The 17903-nt window shown below is 36.4% G+C and overlaps 2 protein-coding genes across 2 annotated transcripts; one reads left to right on the top strand and one right to left on the bottom strand.

The window, feature by feature from the left end:
• The first annotated feature begins 1089 nt into the window (after positions 1-1089).
• LOC110420105 (tRNA synthetase class I (I, L, M and V) family protein) lies at positions 1090-13740 on the top strand. The gene is made up of 27 exons (XM_021433281.2): positions 1090-1817; positions 1909-1974; positions 2160-2303; positions 2832-3049; positions 3574-3739; positions 4411-4524; positions 4882-4979; positions 6204-6282; positions 6496-6654; positions 7241-7330; positions 7574-7707; positions 8328-8487; positions 8642-8725; positions 8875-9087; positions 9536-9661; positions 9779-9916; positions 10140-10243; positions 10332-10395; positions 10855-10943; positions 11070-11211; positions 11606-11669; positions 11794-11861; positions 12137-12259; positions 12678-12743; positions 12952-13063; positions 13169-13260; positions 13374-13740. The coding sequence occupies exons 1-27, from the start codon at positions 1284-1286 to the stop codon at positions 13479-13481; spliced, it is 3555 nt and encodes a 1184-aa protein (XP_021288956.1). The 5' UTR covers positions 1090-1283; the 3' UTR covers positions 13482-13740.
• Positions 13741-13813: 73 nt separating this feature from the next.
• BIO2 (Radical SAM superfamily protein) lies at positions 13814-17384 on the bottom strand. Its single transcript, XM_021433282.2, has 6 exons — positions 16873-17384; positions 16475-16654; positions 15677-15783; positions 15260-15465; positions 14617-14756; positions 13814-14310 (listed from the first exon to the last, which is right to left on the bottom strand). Exons 1-6 carry the CDS (start codon positions 17056-17058, stop codon positions 14002-14004), a joined length of 1128 nt encoding a protein of 375 aa, XP_021288957.1. The 5' UTR covers positions 17059-17384; the 3' UTR covers positions 13814-14001.
• Positions 17385-17903: the final 519 nt, after the last annotated feature.

The raw sequence follows: 17903 nt of genomic DNA, 5'->3' as shown, positions 1-17903 counted from the left end.
ACCAAACCAACTTATATACATATATATCTCATATTTTTTATATATTAAGAAGAATTGATAATAAATTTAATTAATAATATATTTAAAATATATTAAGATATTGTATATACTTATATAAATCATAATCATAGTAATTTAATATTAATTATATATATATATTTATTTATAAATCTATATTAATATAAGATTATAAGCTATATATTTTAAATGATATAAGTTATATGTTAATATTATAATATATGATAGTGAGTATCCTATATATTAATATGTTATAATTATTACATCATAGTAATGTTTCGTAGTATAAAATATTATGAATATATATAATTGTCTAAGTATATTACATATACATATATTTAATTTATACATAAGCATTACTATAATTTATAATAAATTTTATTTATATAGTTATACTTAATAATTTTATTAATTGTCACTTTAGTTTAATTGGTTTGATTTTTTTTTTCTATTTGATCGATATTAGTTGATTTTTTAAAGATGATTGGTCTATTTAATCTTTTAAGTATGATAAATCAAATCACTTAATACATTTACTTGTTCACTTCTATCCCTTAGTAACGTTAACCGTGGAAAGAAAGATTTGGAAGTAGCAGGATGTAATTGTAAGTAAGGCTCATTCGAAGGCACATCACGTTGAGAAACAATAAAAATCGTCTGGCCCTTTAATACGCCTCACTCCCTGCGCCATTAATCTGAACGTGAGGCAAGGAAGAATGTGCTATTAATCGAGGTGACATTTGTCCACAAGTCAAGCAGGATAAGTGTGAATGGATTGGGTTCGGTCCAAATAGAATCTGTGTATTGGTTTAAAAGAAAGTGGTCTCTTCAGCCCATTGTGGATGGTTTTAGCGGGGCCTAACTTAGTGTGGGAAGAAGAAGACGCATATAACAATAAGATAGTACCCATGTTGAAATTTGACTCTACCCAGTCATTCTTTTGCTGAATGTTGAACAAGACAGACATTGGGCCTGCCGTGTTTGACCCGTTTTCGAGGTGAGGTTCCTTTCCCTTGCGCCCAAGAAAAATTTTAAATTAAGTTATGGCGAAAGCGAATGCTGCGCCGTAAATGTAATTGGATGCCATATTCCTTGAGCAATTTGTAAAAGGGCAAAAGGTCAAAAGAAAGCACCAAAACCCCGTCTTGGTTTCATTTTCTCGTCTAGTAGCAGTCACTAGCGTGGTGTCTTCCTCCGCCTCCACCCTCCACCCTCCAGCCGGACCGGACCCCCTACCCCAGAAGCAAACAAGTCAAAAACCTTCAATGGAGGACGTCTGCGAGGGAAAGGACTTTTCTTTCCCTTCCCAAGAGGAGCACATCCTCTCCTACTGGTCCCATATCGATGCTTTCAAGGGTCAGCTGGCTCGCACCCAGAACATGCCCGAATACATTTTCTATGACGGTCCACCCTTCGCCACCGGCCTCCCTCATTACGGTCACATCCTCGCTGGCACCATTAAAGATATCGTCACTCGCTACCAGTCCATGACTGGGCATCACGTCACCCGCCGGTTCGGTTGGGACTGCCACGGCCTCCCTGTGGAGAGCGAGATCGACCGCAAGCTCGGAATCAAGCGCCGGGATCAAGTTCTCGACATGGGTATCGCTAAGTACAATGAGGAGTGTAGGAGTATAGTCACTAGGTATGTGGAGGAGTGGGAGAAGATCATCAGCAGGACTGGGCGTTGGATTGATTTCAAAAATGATTATAAGACTATGGATTTGAAGTTTATGGAGAGCGTCTGGTGGGTTTTTGGTCAACTTTACCAAAAGGGACTTATCTATAAAGGCTTTAAGGTCTGTTTTACAATTACATTCCATTTTTCTTGCTGATGGAATAGAAACATTCCTTACTTTAAACTGTCTGCCTTGATATGTTGTGTTGCAGGTCATGCCATATAGCACTGGCTGCAAGACCCCGCTATCTAATTTTGAAGCCGGTGAGAACTACAAGGTAATTTTGTTACCAATTTATTATCACTCTAATAATTTTTACTCAAGCTGGTCTAAGAATTTCGTTTTTTTTAGTTCTCAAATTATTTGTTATTGTTGGCGTTCTGAAAATGTTCCAAGATCAACACCAATACTATTTTCTTGTTAACCCCAATCATGTCTAACAATGCTTAATTCAATGTGCAGCTTGTGCCTGATCCTGAAATAATGGTCACTTTTCCCATAGTTGGTGCTCCAGATAATGCTGCTTTTGTGGCCTGGACAACAACACCATGGACCCTTCCTAGTAATCTTGCACTTTGTGTCAATGCCAACCTTGTCTATGTGAAGGTCTGTTAGCTTTCAGCTGTTAGTTATTAAGGTCATAAGCATGAGATGGATGAGTTGTCTATCATGTTGTATCTACTGCATGTTGGGTTGACGCAATACATTATCTTAATTTTAGCTAATACATAATACTGTATTACTTGATCTTCCACCAACTACCCTGCTTCTCCATCATACATCTGGTAGTCACTTTTTTTTCATTGGACATCTGTAGTCCTTTTAAACTTTGCTCATAATTGCTTAATTTATGTTTTATCCCCAAAGCTGTTATGTATCTCATCTATTGACATTGATGTTACTTTTACACAATAATGTTGAGCTGCATGAATCTTTAGGCCTCTTCCTAGCACTTTCTTGATTGATGCATGAGGCATAAATAAGCTGACCTTCTTAGACGGCATCTTCTGTTATTTCTAAGGCATATAAGTCAGGGAGTCTGAAATTTGACGTGGGTGTTTGTACATGCAAATGTAGATAAGGAATAAATTTTTTTCCCCTAAAGAAAATGTGGGTTTTGTAATCAAATTTCAGGTTTGCAATAAGTACTCTGGAAAAATCTATGTGGTTGCTGAGTCTAGATTATCTGAGCTTCCAACTGAGAAACCAAAGTCAAATGCTGCTAATGGACCTTCTGGTGATTCCAAGAAATCTAGGACCAAAGGATCTTCAGGTGAAAAGACTAAAGATTCTACAGCAGATTCCTATCAAGTCTTGGACAAATTTTCTGGGGCTTCGCTGGTGGGGACAAAGTGAGTATTCATGCGTATAGTTATCTATACTTTGTCCTAGTTGGCTTGATAAAAGAATTTTCTATGGGCTGTATACTAGCATTTCTTTTTGGGAATTGTGTTGGTAGTATCAAATTTCTGTTTTGAATGGTGATGTATGTTTTATCCTGCTATCCATTGAAATTCATCTTAGATTTGTTTGTGTTGAGGACATCAAATAATTCGGAATTTATTAAGAGGAGATCTCTAGTTTTGGGCAACTTGATGCTTCAGATATCCCATCTCGGTGATCTCTAGTATGCTATATTATAAAGTTACTGGTCTTCATAAGTAGAAAAGAAATGAAGCCTGTGAGTGTATGTTATCTGCTGCACAATGTAAATATAAAAGATAAGCTGCATCACTGACAATCAATATTGGCTGCCCATTATGATGTGTCTAGAGAACATTAAAATTTGTGATGGTGGCTTTTTGAGGTATTTAAAAATGGTTTTGAGCCAAGGCCAGTTTCTTTGAAGTGAGATACTAAGAAGTATATGTTGCAGGTATGAACCATTGTTCAACTACTTCTTGGAGTTCTCGAATGCTGCTTTTAGGGTACTTGCTGACAATTATGTGACAGATGACAGTGGTACTGGAATTGTACACTGTGCTCCTGCATTTGGTGAAGATGATTATCGAGTTTGCATTGGGAACCAAATAATCGATAAGGTTTCGCCTAAATACTTTCTCTGAATATATTTTTCTTTAAGTATTATGTTCTTTTAACCTTACTAGTTATGATTTGTAGGTTCTGATGCATGTTGCATATTTTTCTTTTGGTGCTCATGCCTAAGGTGATGATCTTGGATGATGGTTTTCTCATGATAAATGTTTTCCCCATGAACTTATGGTCTGGTTGTCTTCTTGGACTCTGAACATATAGTTTCCCTTCTTTTTCCTACATTTTGATGATGTAGGACTGGCTCATCCCTAAATCAGTGTCTCAAGACTTAATGCCCAAGAAAGGTTAAGTTCTAGTGAAAATGGTGGGAGAGAGCTGCAGCTCACCCATTCTGCCATTATCTATCATGAATGTATGAACTTTTGGGGGAATCGAGGCCCTTGAGGCAGGAATGCTGCTTAAATTTCCCATGTCTATTTGCTTATAATTCAGATGCTTTCTTTCACCTGTTGTTTTCGTTTTATTCACAAATGCATTTTGTTATTTCCTGTTTTTTTTTTTTTTTGAAATTTAGTGTATTAAATTGAAGCATTACTTTCATTTCATTTATTCACTATACTGATTTGCATCCTACCTTGTATTGTGTTTTATCACTCAGTGTAACATCATCCTTCTTTCTACTTCTTTTAGCATTAATTTACCTATTTTTGGCCTGTAGGGGGAGAATTTGATTGTAGCAGTTGATGATGATGGTTGCTTTACTGGGAAAATTACTGACTTCAGTGGCCGTTATGTTAAGGATGCAGATAAGGATATTATTGAAGCAGTGAAGGTCAGATTGATGCAAACTTTTATTTATTTATTTATTTGTTTGGCTAATTATTAATTGAAGTCATTAATAGTAGAAGGCAAAGAGGAAAATTGTTGAGCATCTGTGACCAACTTGAGATTATTGTTTATTACCACTTTGTGAGCTCTTGTATTAAGTTGATATCTCTATAATAGGGATCTTGTGTTGAATCCATGGCTTCTGATGAAAACTTAAAGTCAGTGCTGATAGTTGTTTTTATCATAATAAGCGAAAAAGGAAAAAAGAATCTAGTTAAAATGTCTTAAAATTTGTTCGTCACTATGTTTTTATGCTTTCTTTTCATTATCCTTATTTTTATCAAGCTCCTCAATTTCTCAGGGAAAAGGCAGGCTTGTTAAGCTTGGAACTTTTACACATTCTTATCCCTTTTGTTGGAGATCTGATACTCCTCTTATTTATAGAGCTGTTCCAAGCTGGTATGTCTGATTCTATCACTCTTATTCAGAAAGAATCTCAGTGTATTGTAGCTTTGCTTAATAAAAGTATAAGTTTAAGACTGGCTGATGTTTTTTATTTACCCTCCTGTAATGAGTGTCATACTCTGCCTCATCTTTACTGTTTTGCCAAAAATCAACTCATACATTAATTCCAGTTGTTAGCTCATTAAGTTATCAATCCTTTTGATGGTAATATTGTCAAATACATTGAGGAGGGAATGCTAATTATATTGTCGAATTTTGATTGATTCTTCTGAAAATATTACAGATGTGTAAAATGCTTTCACATCTCTTATGGCTCATTAGTTGACTACTGTATTTCTTGGCAACATCAATTATCAAATTAAGCTCATTAAAATTGAATTGTTTTTGTGTGGTGCCTGTTATTTTTTTTGTAATGATATACTTAATTGGTCATTAAAAATTCTTTTAAGCAGAAAGGATATATTAATATATCCAAATGAAAGTTTATCTTATGAATGGTTGTTAAGTTCTATGTCAATATGTGCATAAATGAGGAACTATGAGTTGGTGTAAACATATCACTTATATACGTGATTGAGTAGGCTGCTACAGGCTTTGATGGTTTGCAGATGCTGCATTTTTTGCATTGCCTTCCTGCAGCAAGGTTTGATGTTCCAATAGAACGGGGAAGAAGCTCTGCCATTGTTGATATCATCTATTGCAGTCGGTTGGGGGATGAATAATTATTTACTGGTAGTGAATGGGGGTTACAGCAGACTTGAAATGTTGGTTAGAATGTGCAAAAGGAGGGAAGACGTTCTAAATTGTGATGTCTGAAGGTTTATAATGAGTAAATAAATCATACAAAAGTTAATCCCTGTGTGATCTAGGAAAGGTGTTGTAGACATAACGGTGTCTAATTTTCATTGTGTTAGTTCCATATACTCCATTTGTAGAGGTAGGCATTTAAATTGATTTGCTTTGGAAACTCAAGCAATGCTTTGAAACCTCGTATCGTCTGTATAGTTGGGTAATGCTATTAATGAACTAGTTTGTTTGATGTTTTTTATTTTTTCCTGTTCCTATTGCTTCTGCATTGCTGTTTCTTTCTCTGCTCTACTTGTTTCTACATTCTGTTGTTACCTATGAAGAACTTTTGATCTCTGCATCAAGGATTTTGGAAATCATTTTTTTGCTTGCTCTATACTAATTAAGCTAAGCCCTCTATTATATGTTTAGGTTTGTTCGGGTGGAACAACTGAAAGAGCAATTATTAGAAAACAACAAACAGACCTACTGGGTTCCTGATTATGTGAAGGTTAGATGGCTTTCTCCACTGCCTATTCATATTCTTCTTATTCATATTTATATGGATGAGCTCAATTGGTCTGGTATAGTGATCCTGGTTACATGGGCCTGGATTTTAGCTTAATGAAAGCTTGAACAATGCCTCTGAAGCAGATGAAAATGTTTTAATCTTGTCTCAATTTTTTGGGACTCTCACCTTGTCCTGCTTTTTGTCATTTTACAGGAAAAACGTTTTCACAATTGGCTGGAAAATGCAAGAGACTGGGCTATTAGTCGAAGTAGATTTTGGGGCACTCCAATTCCTGTGTGGATTAGTGAAGACGGTGAGGAAGTAATGGTCATGGATTCTGTTGAAAAACTTGAAAGGCTTTCTGGTGCTAAGGTTTGATTTTTCCCCTTCCTTACTTTTCTTATGGTTAGGATGCTACTCTCTTTAGGCAGACAAGTGTCTTTGGCCTATCATTTTATCTTTTTCCCTTTCCTCTTCACTTTGTCCTCCTCTCCTTGGCTGGGGGTTGTCATGATGGATTTAAATATTCCTTCTTTTATTTCTTGTCTTGGACATACAATGGGTAGTGGGTGTTTCAGTGCTGTCTTGGCCTGTGAAATAAAGAGAAAGAAATATTAATTTATTAATTCATCCCTGTGCTTTGAGCAGTTGGCCGGCATGTTTCAAATTGCCAATTGTTTGGTACCTTCTTATGTAATTACTTGCAACCATTGTTTGAAATTTTAAATGGTGGACAGTGTCGCAGTTGTATCTGTCCTGGCATTACCTTATTATTGTATCTTTGGGGGCAGGGTCCACTAAATTTATTTTTGTGTTGAACTTGATATTGCGATTCACCTTTTTTTTTTTTAATTTGGGTCTCTTGGAAATTTTACATTTTTTATTTTTCTACTGATATAAAATGTATTTGGGCTCAGATATGTGTGCTTTTATGTGTAATTTAATTTTATTATTTCAGGTCTTTGATCTCCATCGTCACAATATTGATCATATCACTATACCTTCTACCCGTGGCCCAGAGTTTGGTGTGCTTCGACGTATTGATGATGTAAGGCTACTGAAGTTTGGTTGTTTTGATGCGAAGAGCTCTTGCTACATCCAACCCCATCTTTAAATTTGATCAATGTTAATTTTGGGCTGATTCTACATTTATTCTTGGGTTGGAGTTCTAAATTTTTAGATTTAGCATCTGCAAAACATCATCATTTGTTAGTTGTTCATTTCACTTTATGTCTTCATGCAGTATCATCAAGTTTTTACATGGTTTAGTTAAGTGGAATTGTTTTGGCAGGTATTTGATTGTTGGTTTGAGAGTGGATCGATGCCTTATGCTTACATCCATTATCCACTTGAGAATGTTGAACTTTTTGAGAAAAATTTTCCTGGGCATTTTGTGGCTGAGGGGCTAGATCAAACTCGTGGATGGTTCGTTCCCTACTTTTAGATCTGTTATTCATGATAATTACCGGGTTTTGCAACACATTTGGATCATAGCTGATGTCTTAAGCACTTTGACCGTTTGCAAACAAAATTAACAAGCCTTTCAGTAGCTGAATTTGTCTTGATTAACGGTTGCTTTTAAATTTTTTTGACATGCGCGATTAATGCCAAAGAATTTTATATTTTGTTACAACCCTTTAATGTTTTCTCTTGGGAGATAAGTACTTATGTAGTTTAGATTGCCATCTTAATTCATTAGTCAATGCTTCAATTACCGTCTTCTTGATAACCTGTGACAGTCCTTCATTCTCATCCTATGACAGACCTATTTTTTATTGTTTTTCCTTATACTGCTTTCCAGCAGTGATGTCAAAATTAATTTTTAATTTTTATTTATGTCGGATTGTATGCAGGAGGATGCATTTGTTTGTTATTTGTTTTTTGCTGTGGTGTCATCAACTGTTGTTATCAAACAACTAATTTCTTTTCAGTAACAGTTTGCTTAAGTACCTATATGAATCAGTTTTCCCCCTGTTTAACCCTCACAGAAGTTTCTGGAATGAAGTTTAGTTTTGGAACTCTATTTGTTCGAGTATACCTTGCAGGTTTTACACTCTTATGGTGTTGTCAACTGCATTATTTGGGAAACCTGCATTTAGAAATCTTATTTGCAATGGGCTTGTCCTTGCTGAAGATGGAAAGAAGATGAGTAAAAGATTGAAAAATTACCCTTCACCCATGGAAGTGATTAATGACTATGGGGCTGTAAGTAATTTTTTAGCATATCTTTCTTTTAATCTTTTTCTATTTCTATTCACTACATTTGGGCCCGTTTCTCATTTGTGGTCTTTACTTATTTCTTTCTGATTACATAATTTGTTTTACTCATCAGTCCCTTAAATCTTTTTTAACTTTACAGGATGCTTTAAGATTGTACCTTATAAACTCCCCAGTTGTTCGGGCAGAGACCTTACGTTTTAAAAAGGAAGGAGTTTTTGGTGTTGTGAGTATTTTCTGTACTTTATCACTTACCAGCTTTTGCTTCTGGAGAGTTTTGTATCATCTCATCATTTCTTTATATATTTATTTTTGTGTTCTTTTGCATTTTTCCTATATGCATTTTCTTAATTCCTTATCTTGATCTCTACCCAGGTCAAAGATGTCTTCCTTCCATGGTATAATGCATATAGGTTCCTTGTTCAGAATGCAAAAAGACTTGAGTATGAGGGTTGTGCGCCATTTGTTCCTATTGATCTCGCCATTCTTCAGAAGTCATCTAATGTGCTTGACCAATGGATAAACTCTGCAACTCAGAGTCTTGTTCACTTTGTTCGTGAAGAAATGGATGGATATCGACTTTACACGGTTCTGTCTACAAACCAACATTCCTTTCTGAATTTCCTTAAATAAATAATGATATGAGAATCCTTAAAAATAATACCAAACTCAGTTTTGAAATAATTGCTAACATTTTTCTAGGTTCAGATATAGATTTCACAGTTAAATTGTAATTTGAGCATTCCAATTTAGCATCAGCGTGGTAACTTTGACAGCCCATACCAGCTTTTTAAGGTTTAAAAACTATGTGTATTACTATAGTGATGAGATTAATACTTTCAGCAAAGCTGATATTGATTATGTGATACTTTGAAAGAGATTAAATTGGTTTTGGAAATTGTGACTAGTATGCTACCATATTACCTTATATTGTTTGAGATGCCTTTTTTTGATAGATGCTATGTTCTAGTTCGTGGTACATATGTTCTGTCACATGGTTAAAGACATATATATATATATGGTTACATTTTTTTAGGTGGTTCCATATCTATTGAAGTTTCTTGATAATCTTACGAATATATACGTGAGATTCAACCGTAAGAGACTAAAAGGCCGTACCGGAGAGGAAGACTGCCGCACGGCTCTCTCTACTCTTTATAATGTACGTACTTGCATCTGGTTTTCTTAATGGATACTCCTTACATCTAACCTGCTATTGTGTGTTCAGCAACAGTCTAAGAATTAATTATATGCTGAGGAATTTGTACTATGGTTTCAGGTGCTTCTAACTGCATGTAAGGTTATGGCTCCCTTTACACCGTTCTTCACTGAGGTTCTTTATCAAAATATGCGAAAAGTTTGTGATGGAGCAGAGGAAAGCATTCATTATTGTAGTTTTCCTCAAGAAGAAGGAAAGGTATTGTTCATCTTTGTTGTAATTATACTAATATTGTTTGGTATATATAACTCATTAATGGTTCATTGGTCAATGGCTTCATGAATAATTTGCTCCCAAAGTTTTTTAGTTGGAGTTGTCTGAGAAGTATAGACATTTCATTTTCTTATTATAAAGCTGTATAATACTACTCTAAATTAATTATTTGGCTGCTTTGTGGAATTAAATGCAATTGCCATCTTAGAGAGGGGAGCGAATTGAAGAAAGTGTGGCAAGGATGATGAAGATAATTGATCTTGCCCGCAACATTCGTGAGCGTCATAACAAGCCTCTCAAAACACCTTTAAGGTCTTCTTATAAGTTATCTTTTGCTTCATATTTCTGTCACTTATGTACTGCTGCTCTTTCTTTACTCTCTTCCTCATTGTAATTGTAGGGAGATGGTAGTTGTTCATAAAGATGAAGACTTTCTTGATGACATAGCTGGGAAACTAAGAGAGGTGCGTTAACTGTGTAGAACCTTTAGTTTAGTCCTTTTTCCACTCTCGGTATAACGAATGCCCCTCTTTCTATTAGTTCTTTCTTGTTATCCCCTGATGATCATTATCTATACTCAGAATTCTTCTAGTTTTCAAGGAGGCATTTGAGGCCAATTATCAACATTGTTTCTTCCCGTCATTCTTGGAGTTCTAATTATAATTGCCTCATAGTTAGTAGTACTGATAGGAAATGCTGTTTTCCATCTTTTGCTGCTATTCTTTTTATATCAAATGGAAAAAAAATAAAGAAACCTTCTGTTGTTCAGTGCAATTTGGTAAATTTCATTTTAGCTGTTGCCCATTTTTTTGTTTATCTTACCTCATTACAATCGAAATAAAAAGTAAATGGTGGGGCAATATTTTCTTTGTTCATTGTGTCTAATTTTTCTCATCATTTTTTCCCATGTTCTTTTACTATAGTATGTTTTGGAGGAGCTCAATATAAGGTCCCTTGTTCCATGCAATGACACTTTGAAGTATGCTTCTTTGCGTGCAGAGCCTGATTTTAGGTATGCAAGGAATTATTCTATTGGCCCCTTTATTCCCCACTGCCCCTTCTACCCTTTTTTTGAGAGGAGGCAGAAGGTTATAGAATGAACTGCATTCATGTAATATTATTTGCTTATTTCTTGTAGCGTATTGGGCAAGCGACTAGGGAAATTGATGGGAGTTGTTGCCAAGGAAGTCAAAGCAATGTCTCAGGAAGATATCTTAGCTTTTGAGGAAGCTGGAGAGGTGACTATTGCTACACACTGTTTGAAGAGGACTGATATTAAGGTAGGCCAACTTATGGTGGTAGATTAGTTTAGCATTTCGTTCAATGTATTTGTTAAAATTGTTTTGCTCTGTCACTTTCTTTAGTCTGTATAGTGATGGCATCATTTGAAACATTGTGGAAGGATAAATGTTTTCCTAAGTGGACAAATAGGAATAGATCATACAATTTTCATGGAAATTAGTGAGTAGCTGTTTCCAGAACTGCCGAGCTTTTGTTTGTGCTTCTATACATTTTTGAAATAAGAGATGGAGGCTACTTCCTCTGGGATTGCTTAAAGTTTCTACATCATTTGAATATATAATGATGGCTGTATGTAATTGCTTCACCAAGAAAGGTAGTTGGTATAAGATATGCTGAGTAAATAAATGTTTTATTTGTTTAAAAAATTTTCAGGTTGTTCGGGATTTCAAATGTCCTGATGGCATGACAGATAAAGAGATGGATGCTGCTGGAGATGGTGAGGATTATTAATGACATTCTGATTGGTGATTTATGCATTTGAACTGGAAAAGAATCTCTCCCTCCCCCATGAAGTACCATATTTGGCTACTCATTTTTTATTTCATATTTCTTTGTCATAGGTGATGTTTTGGTGATTTTGGATTTACGTCCTGACGAGTCATTGTTTGAAGCTGGTGTTGCACGTGAGGTAAATAAATCATCATGTTAATGACTTTGTCAATTCTAATTAAAAAATGTGGTATTTTTTCCTCTGCTTTCAGTTCTTGTTAGTTTAGCAATTGTGTTTGTGGAAATATGATAACCTATGTTGGTTGATAATGCCAGACCAGATTCTTGTTAACTAAATTTGTTGCTTTGATATGGAAACAGGCAATTAAAAATTTATGGTACTAAATTCTTTGGAACTGCCAATATCTAAATCATATCTGATGCATTGCACATTTTTAAATTGATTTATTGTAGGTTGTTAATAGAATCCAGAAATTACGAAAGAAAGCTGGCCTTGAACCGACGGATATGGTGGAGGTCTACTTTGAGTCATTGGATGAAGATAAGTCAGTCATCCAACGAGTTTTGAGCTCACAGGTAATTCTTTTTTTTTTTGGTGTCAAACAAGTTATTAACTGTCTTTTCTCACTTCCTATGTTTTCTGGAATGAGAATCTCATGCTAGTAACAATTTTTATGGGAACATAATGATCACTTGGTGAAATATTGAGGACATTTTACCACATGTTGTTTAATGTAATCATTAATTACCAATTACAGGTAAATCCCTTAACTAGATTTCTTTGCTAGGAATGGAGCTGTTTGTGCATGAGAGCAAGAGTGTGTACTTGCATCATATATTTGTGAAATATTTTTTTGTCTGAGAGACAGTGCAAGTTCCTCTAAATAAGGCACTTGATTTGCATTGTTTGTCAGGCATTGTGATGCCTAACTTCTCATAAATCTTAATTTGCAGTGTGCTGTATATAATAGCTTAAGTTTGTATCTTATGGCAGGAATCCTACATTAGGGATACAATTGGATCTCCATTGCTTTCTTCTAATATGATGCCGCTACATACAGTAAGTTTGTTCAGTTTGAGTTTGGAATACCTCCAAATCTGTAGTGGACACGTGCTATTGTGTTTTTCTTTTCAGATGTTATCCCCCCCTCCCAAAAAAAAGGGATTTTGCCCCTTTTTTGAATTTGCATTACAGTAGCTTTTTGTCATTGATTATGCTTGTAGAATTTGTGTTTATATTCAATTGATTTACTTCAAAAAAATTGCAGGTTGTGCTTTGTGAAGAGAAATTTGAAGGCATATCTAATATGTCATTTAAAATAAGCTTGGCTAGACCAGCCCTATTTTTCACGTCCAATGCTATTCTAGCATTATATGCAGGTTAGGCTGCATTTTATCAAATAATGTTTTGCGGTTACAGAGCTGAAATTTTCTTTTCTCATCACTCCTTCTCTCTACACTTACTGCATTATTCAATGGTTGCAGGAAATACGAAATTTGCGCAAGGCCTGCAGACTTACTTGCTATCAAGGGATCACTCTTCTTTGAAATCCGAGTTTCAGCATGGACATGGCAAGGTCTGTTTGCTCATCAATTGTGACATACATCAGTAACATTCTAGTGTGGTTGGCCGACACCCATGTGTAGTTTTTTGCGTCAATTGTCTTTCTTCTTTCCTTTTGTGTTGCAGATGAAAGTTGATTGCATTGAAAATCAGCCTGCAGTGGAAGTGACACTGGGAGAACATGTGTTCTTGACAGTGGGTGATTACTACTTGACGATAAAAAATGGCTGTTGATTTGCGTTCTACTTTTCACCGCCTGTGTTCAGTGCCACCACTGACCACTACAGGGGATCACATACAAATTACACAAACCTGACAAAGCCTTTGTGCGCTCAGAGTTACTTCATTTATGGTACAGATAATGGAGTGAAAAGTAGTTGTCTTATTTGGAAAAATTAATCCAATTTTAGTATTAAAATGCTTGAAGAATTGCATTTTAAAGCCATTTTGGTTGATGATTTTGAAGCATGTATCCAAATTTTGTTTTGATTTAGTGTTGTGTTTAGTGGATTAACAATACCATGCATTAATGTATTGTTTTTTTTTGACGAATAAAAGAAAAAACAAAAAGGAAAATGTGAAGATGTGAAAATTAATCTAGTAGAAAGGTGTCACTGATCCTTCTTAAGGCAGACTTTGACAGGCAAGACCAGAAGCTAATGGTCATTTATTGCGCAGGAATCCCTTACAAGTGATAACTAAGTGACTAACCAGCTAGAATTAAATAAAGATACTGCCATGGATCAGGAGAGCCTCAACCTGAACCGGAGAGAGCTTCCTCATAGTTTCTTGCTTCCGAAGTCTTTGCTTCTTCCTCAGAAAAGCTTGGGGCTTTCGGAATCAGCCCAAGGATTTTGAACATGAGTTGATCAGCATCAAAATCATTGTTAGGAGTTGTCAACAGCTTCTCACCGGTGAAGATGGAATTTGCGCCGGCAAGAAAACATAATGCCTGCTCAGGCATGGAAAATCGAACTCTGCCAGCTGACAACCTTACCATTGATTTTGGCATGGCTATGCGAGTAGTTGCAATCATTCGAATCATCTCCCATATTTCAACAGGCTGACCAAGTCATGAGAAATATTAATGAAGCCACTGATTCTCAAACTTGCTAAGTAATGCTAAATTGCTAATGCATTGATGAAAATTCAGGAAAACATGATACCCAACCTAGAATACAGGGCGTAATGTTAGTACATAATAAGTTCACTTCTATCTTTATCACGGGAATGCAGAAGGCAGTGCAGTTTGGTACACATCATTGGATCATTATAAAAGTCAAGGGGAAAACAAGGAGGAAAAGAAGAATGAATGAAGGATCATTAACAACTGCCAACGCTGTTGTTACTTTGTCAAAGTTGGAATTACCTTTTGATCTTGAAGCGGCGTGCCTTTCACAGCAACCAAGGCATTAATGGGAACACTCTCCGGGTGAGAGGGGAGCGTTGCCAACGTGTGCAACAAGCCAACCCGGTCCTCCTCTGCTTCTCCAAGCCCTATAATTCCACCTGTTAACAGAGAAGTAAATTATCATTCTTTCCTTTTGAAGAAATTAAAAATGAAAATTCAAGAGATAAACTCAGGATATATAGAAGCTTAATGATAGGAATCATCCAGCGTTTAAAACAACATTGTTAAAATTACTCATCAAAAGATCTTTCAGAATTGACTGCCTTCTGCTTAAAAATATATAGAATATGACAGCTTCATAAGAGACCTTTCAACCATCAAAGGTTTTTCAGCAAGACGGAACTTTATCATTTAAATAGTGGAAAGACAAACATATTACGAAACCAGAAACCCAGTTAATTTTTCTTGCCAACTCCAGAAAAGAAACCAGCTAAAACTTTCCTCCTTTCTTTATCAGTTGAACTTTCCCAAAAAGAAGACAACAAAGAAGATAAAGAAGTTTGGATAGTATTTAACTTATAGCTCTAGGTGACTAGATAGCAACTCATATAGAGAGTGAATGCTTTCATTTATAATATTATTACAAAGTTTAACCAATCACCTGAACAGACATTAATTCCTGCTTCACGGACATGTTGAAGTGTTTCCAATCGCTCATCATAAGTTCTTGTTGTAATAATGTTTGGGTAATATTCTCTTGAGGTATCAAGATTATGGTTGTACGCTGTAAGGCCAGCCTTCTTGAGTTCAAGAGCCTGCTGCTTCTCTAGCATGCCTAAAGTGCAACACACCTCCATCCCCATATCCCTGGTGCATGATAGACACTTCAAATACCATTTGACACTTGATGGACAAAATCTTAGAAATTAATGTTAATTAGAGCAACAGCGTGATCAACACATTTCAAAATGTTATTTCGAAAATGGCGGAGATAAGGAAGGAACATCTCTACAAGAATGCCTATTATAGTGCATTATTAACTCCCATAAGCAGTCTGACATCAATGATGCATTATTACCTAATTTCTTTTACATATTCAAGAATTTGGTTGAAGTTAGTTTTCCTTCCGACAGTGTCTCTCCATGCAGCACCCATGCAAAAGCGTGTACTACCAGCCTCTTTTGCCTGCCAAAAATATGCAAATAACTTCAAATCATGCAAGAAGTACCACATACAAATTACAACTAAATGTACATTTGATAGCAGTTTATACAATCTATCAGTTGTAGTGAAAAACAGTAATTAACTAACTGGTGCAGCTACAAGAACTCTATAAAGTTCACCATGTAATAAGTTGCCAATCATATCAATTAATAACTTGACTAAACACCGATGAAACAACTCTAAAGTGGAAACTAGTCATATTAGAGCAGTATTTTTCAGGCTGTATTTTTGCATATCCTTTCATTTCTTCCAAATACATCAAAAAAATTACCATCAATTTTATTCTCTCACAAACTTTCCCCTAAAAAAGGAAGAAAAGAAGAAGCTCCCCCAGTAATCTGATTCAAACATATTTTGGCTGCACAGCATAAGCATAAAACTAAGAGGAAGCATCGAAACTCAACCAGATAAACAGTAGCGATAATGTCATCCATTGCAAAGTTACAATGCAATAAAGATATTGTGTAGAATGTCAAAAGCTGCAAACCATCATTGCAGCAGTGCAGCACCAATTTTATGTACAAAGGGAAAACATTGCAATCTATAGATATCAAAAACCAACTAGTTTGAGATTAGTAAGCCATTTAGCAGAGTTGAGAATGATTAGAATGCTCAAGCAGAATGCAAAGAATGAAGAGATAAAGCTGCTAACCTGTTTAGCTGCCTGCATTACAGCTTCCTTAGTCATAAGCTTTTGGGCCTTTAGCCCAGTATGATACCTTGAGGACTGAGGACAGTATGAACAATCCTCACTACATCCACCAGTCTTGATTGAGAGGAGGGTACACTGCTGCACCTCTCGAAAGTTATGAGCATATCTGTGAACTTGAGCCTAAAGTAGCAAAGTCAAACGATTAGACGCGGCTGAGGAGAAGAGAGAGTAAATGCAAGTAAAGTTGTGATAAAAATTGGAAATTTGAACATCAGGCTATGAAAAATGCTATGTGCTTAAATTGAATTTGGTGATTGCGAGCAAGCAAAGAGGGAGTAATGCCTAAGAAAAACATGTGTATCAGAGAGAGAGAGAGAGAGGGTAAAAATGAGACAGACTCCGTGGAAAAGGAGATCAAGAACAGGAGAATCGTAGATGGACTTGATCTGCTGGCGTGTCCAGTCGTTTCTAGGACCTTCTCGGATAGTTCTCTCAGCTTCCACAGCTGCAGCCGATGCAGTAGTAGAGTAGTTACTACAACTTCTGAGCAGCAGCTGAGCGGCAGGGGATCGAACGGACAACATTTTTCTTTTTGGTTTGGGGTTAGGTAGAGCTCTACTCCTAATAGGTGTGGTGCAGAGTGTAGATTTTCCTCTCCTTTCCTTTCCTTTCCTTCGGGGGGAAACGGAAGAGAAGAGGGAAAATGAAAGCCCAAACCAAGGCCTAGCAGGAGGTAGGAGGAGGTCTGCTTATGCTTGTACTCTTCTCTTCCAGTCCCACTTGCGGTCCGTCACACAGAAACTGATGAGTTCAGTGACCTAACTTAGCTTATGTGTTGTTAATGTTGGGATTTCCGTCTCTGTTTGGGACCCACCAAATCAACGACCCGTATCCTTTCCCCGCAAAATCAACCATCAAATCTTACCTAAGCAGTAGTGGTAAAACAAATTTATTTTATTTATGGTATACATAGGAGTATTATTACAGAGCAAAGGGGCGTAGCTAGTGTTCTGGTTTTACCCTTCCATTCTCATTTGTCGGTCTCACTCTGCAAAAGTGCAAAGAGGATGGGCGGCAGCAACAACGTAAACTCGGTGTTCTACGCGGAGACCTACCATCCCATTCAGGCGGGAAGCATCGACGGCACCGACATCCTCCCCCACGATAACGCCGTTTATCGAGCTCTTCTCTGCTCCAATGCTTCCCTCTGTAATTTCTTTTTTCGATATCTCTCACTTTCCTTTTTCTTAATTTTCCCACTTTTATTTTTTGGTTAATTCGTTTATTAATTGCAGATGACCCTTTGGGTGACCCCAAGCTCATTGGCGACCCTTACCGCACCATCTTCGTCTCTCGCCTCTCTCACTTGACCACGGAACACACTCTCCACAGGGTACCAAAACATCCCTGCCCCCCCCTTTTTTTTTTA

The sequence above is a fragment of the Theobroma umbraticum genome, unplaced genomic scaffold (genome assembly GCF_002168275.2).
Source record: "Theobroma umbraticum cultivar Fairchild unplaced genomic scaffold, ASM216827v3 scaffold_86.0, whole genome shotgun sequence".
In the NCBI taxonomy this organism is placed as follows: Eukaryota; Viridiplantae; Streptophyta; class Magnoliopsida; order Malvales; family Malvaceae; genus Theobroma; species Theobroma umbraticum.
The sequence above is the reverse complement of the archived record's forward strand: the minus strand, read 5'-3'. Positions and strand labels throughout refer to the sequence as shown.

Coding starts and splice junctions, on each gene's coding strand:
- LOC110420105 (XM_021433281.2), top strand. CDS start 1,284: ATGGAGGACGTCTGCGAGGGAAAGGACTTTTCTTTCCCTTCCCAAGAG. Junction 8,726..8,874: donor AGGAAGGAGTTTTTGGTGTT/GTGAGTATTTTC, acceptor ATCTCTACCCAG/GTCAAAGATGTCTTCCTTCC. Junction 9,662..9,778: donor CTCTCTCTACTCTTTATAAT/GTACGTACTTGC, acceptor CTATGGTTTCAG/GTGCTTCTAACTGCATGTAA.
- BIO2 (XM_021433282.2), bottom strand. CDS start 17,058: ATGTTGTCCGTTCGATCCCCTGCCGCTCAGCTGCTGCTCAGAAGTTGT. Junction 15,784..16,474: donor TAATGCAGGCAGCTAAACAG/GTTAGCAGCTTT, acceptor TATTTTTGGCAG/GCAAAAGAGGCTGGTAGTAC. Junction 14,757..15,259: donor AGGAATTAATGTCTGTTCAG/GTGATTGGTTAA, acceptor CTCTGTTAACAG/GTGGAATTATAGGGCTTGGA.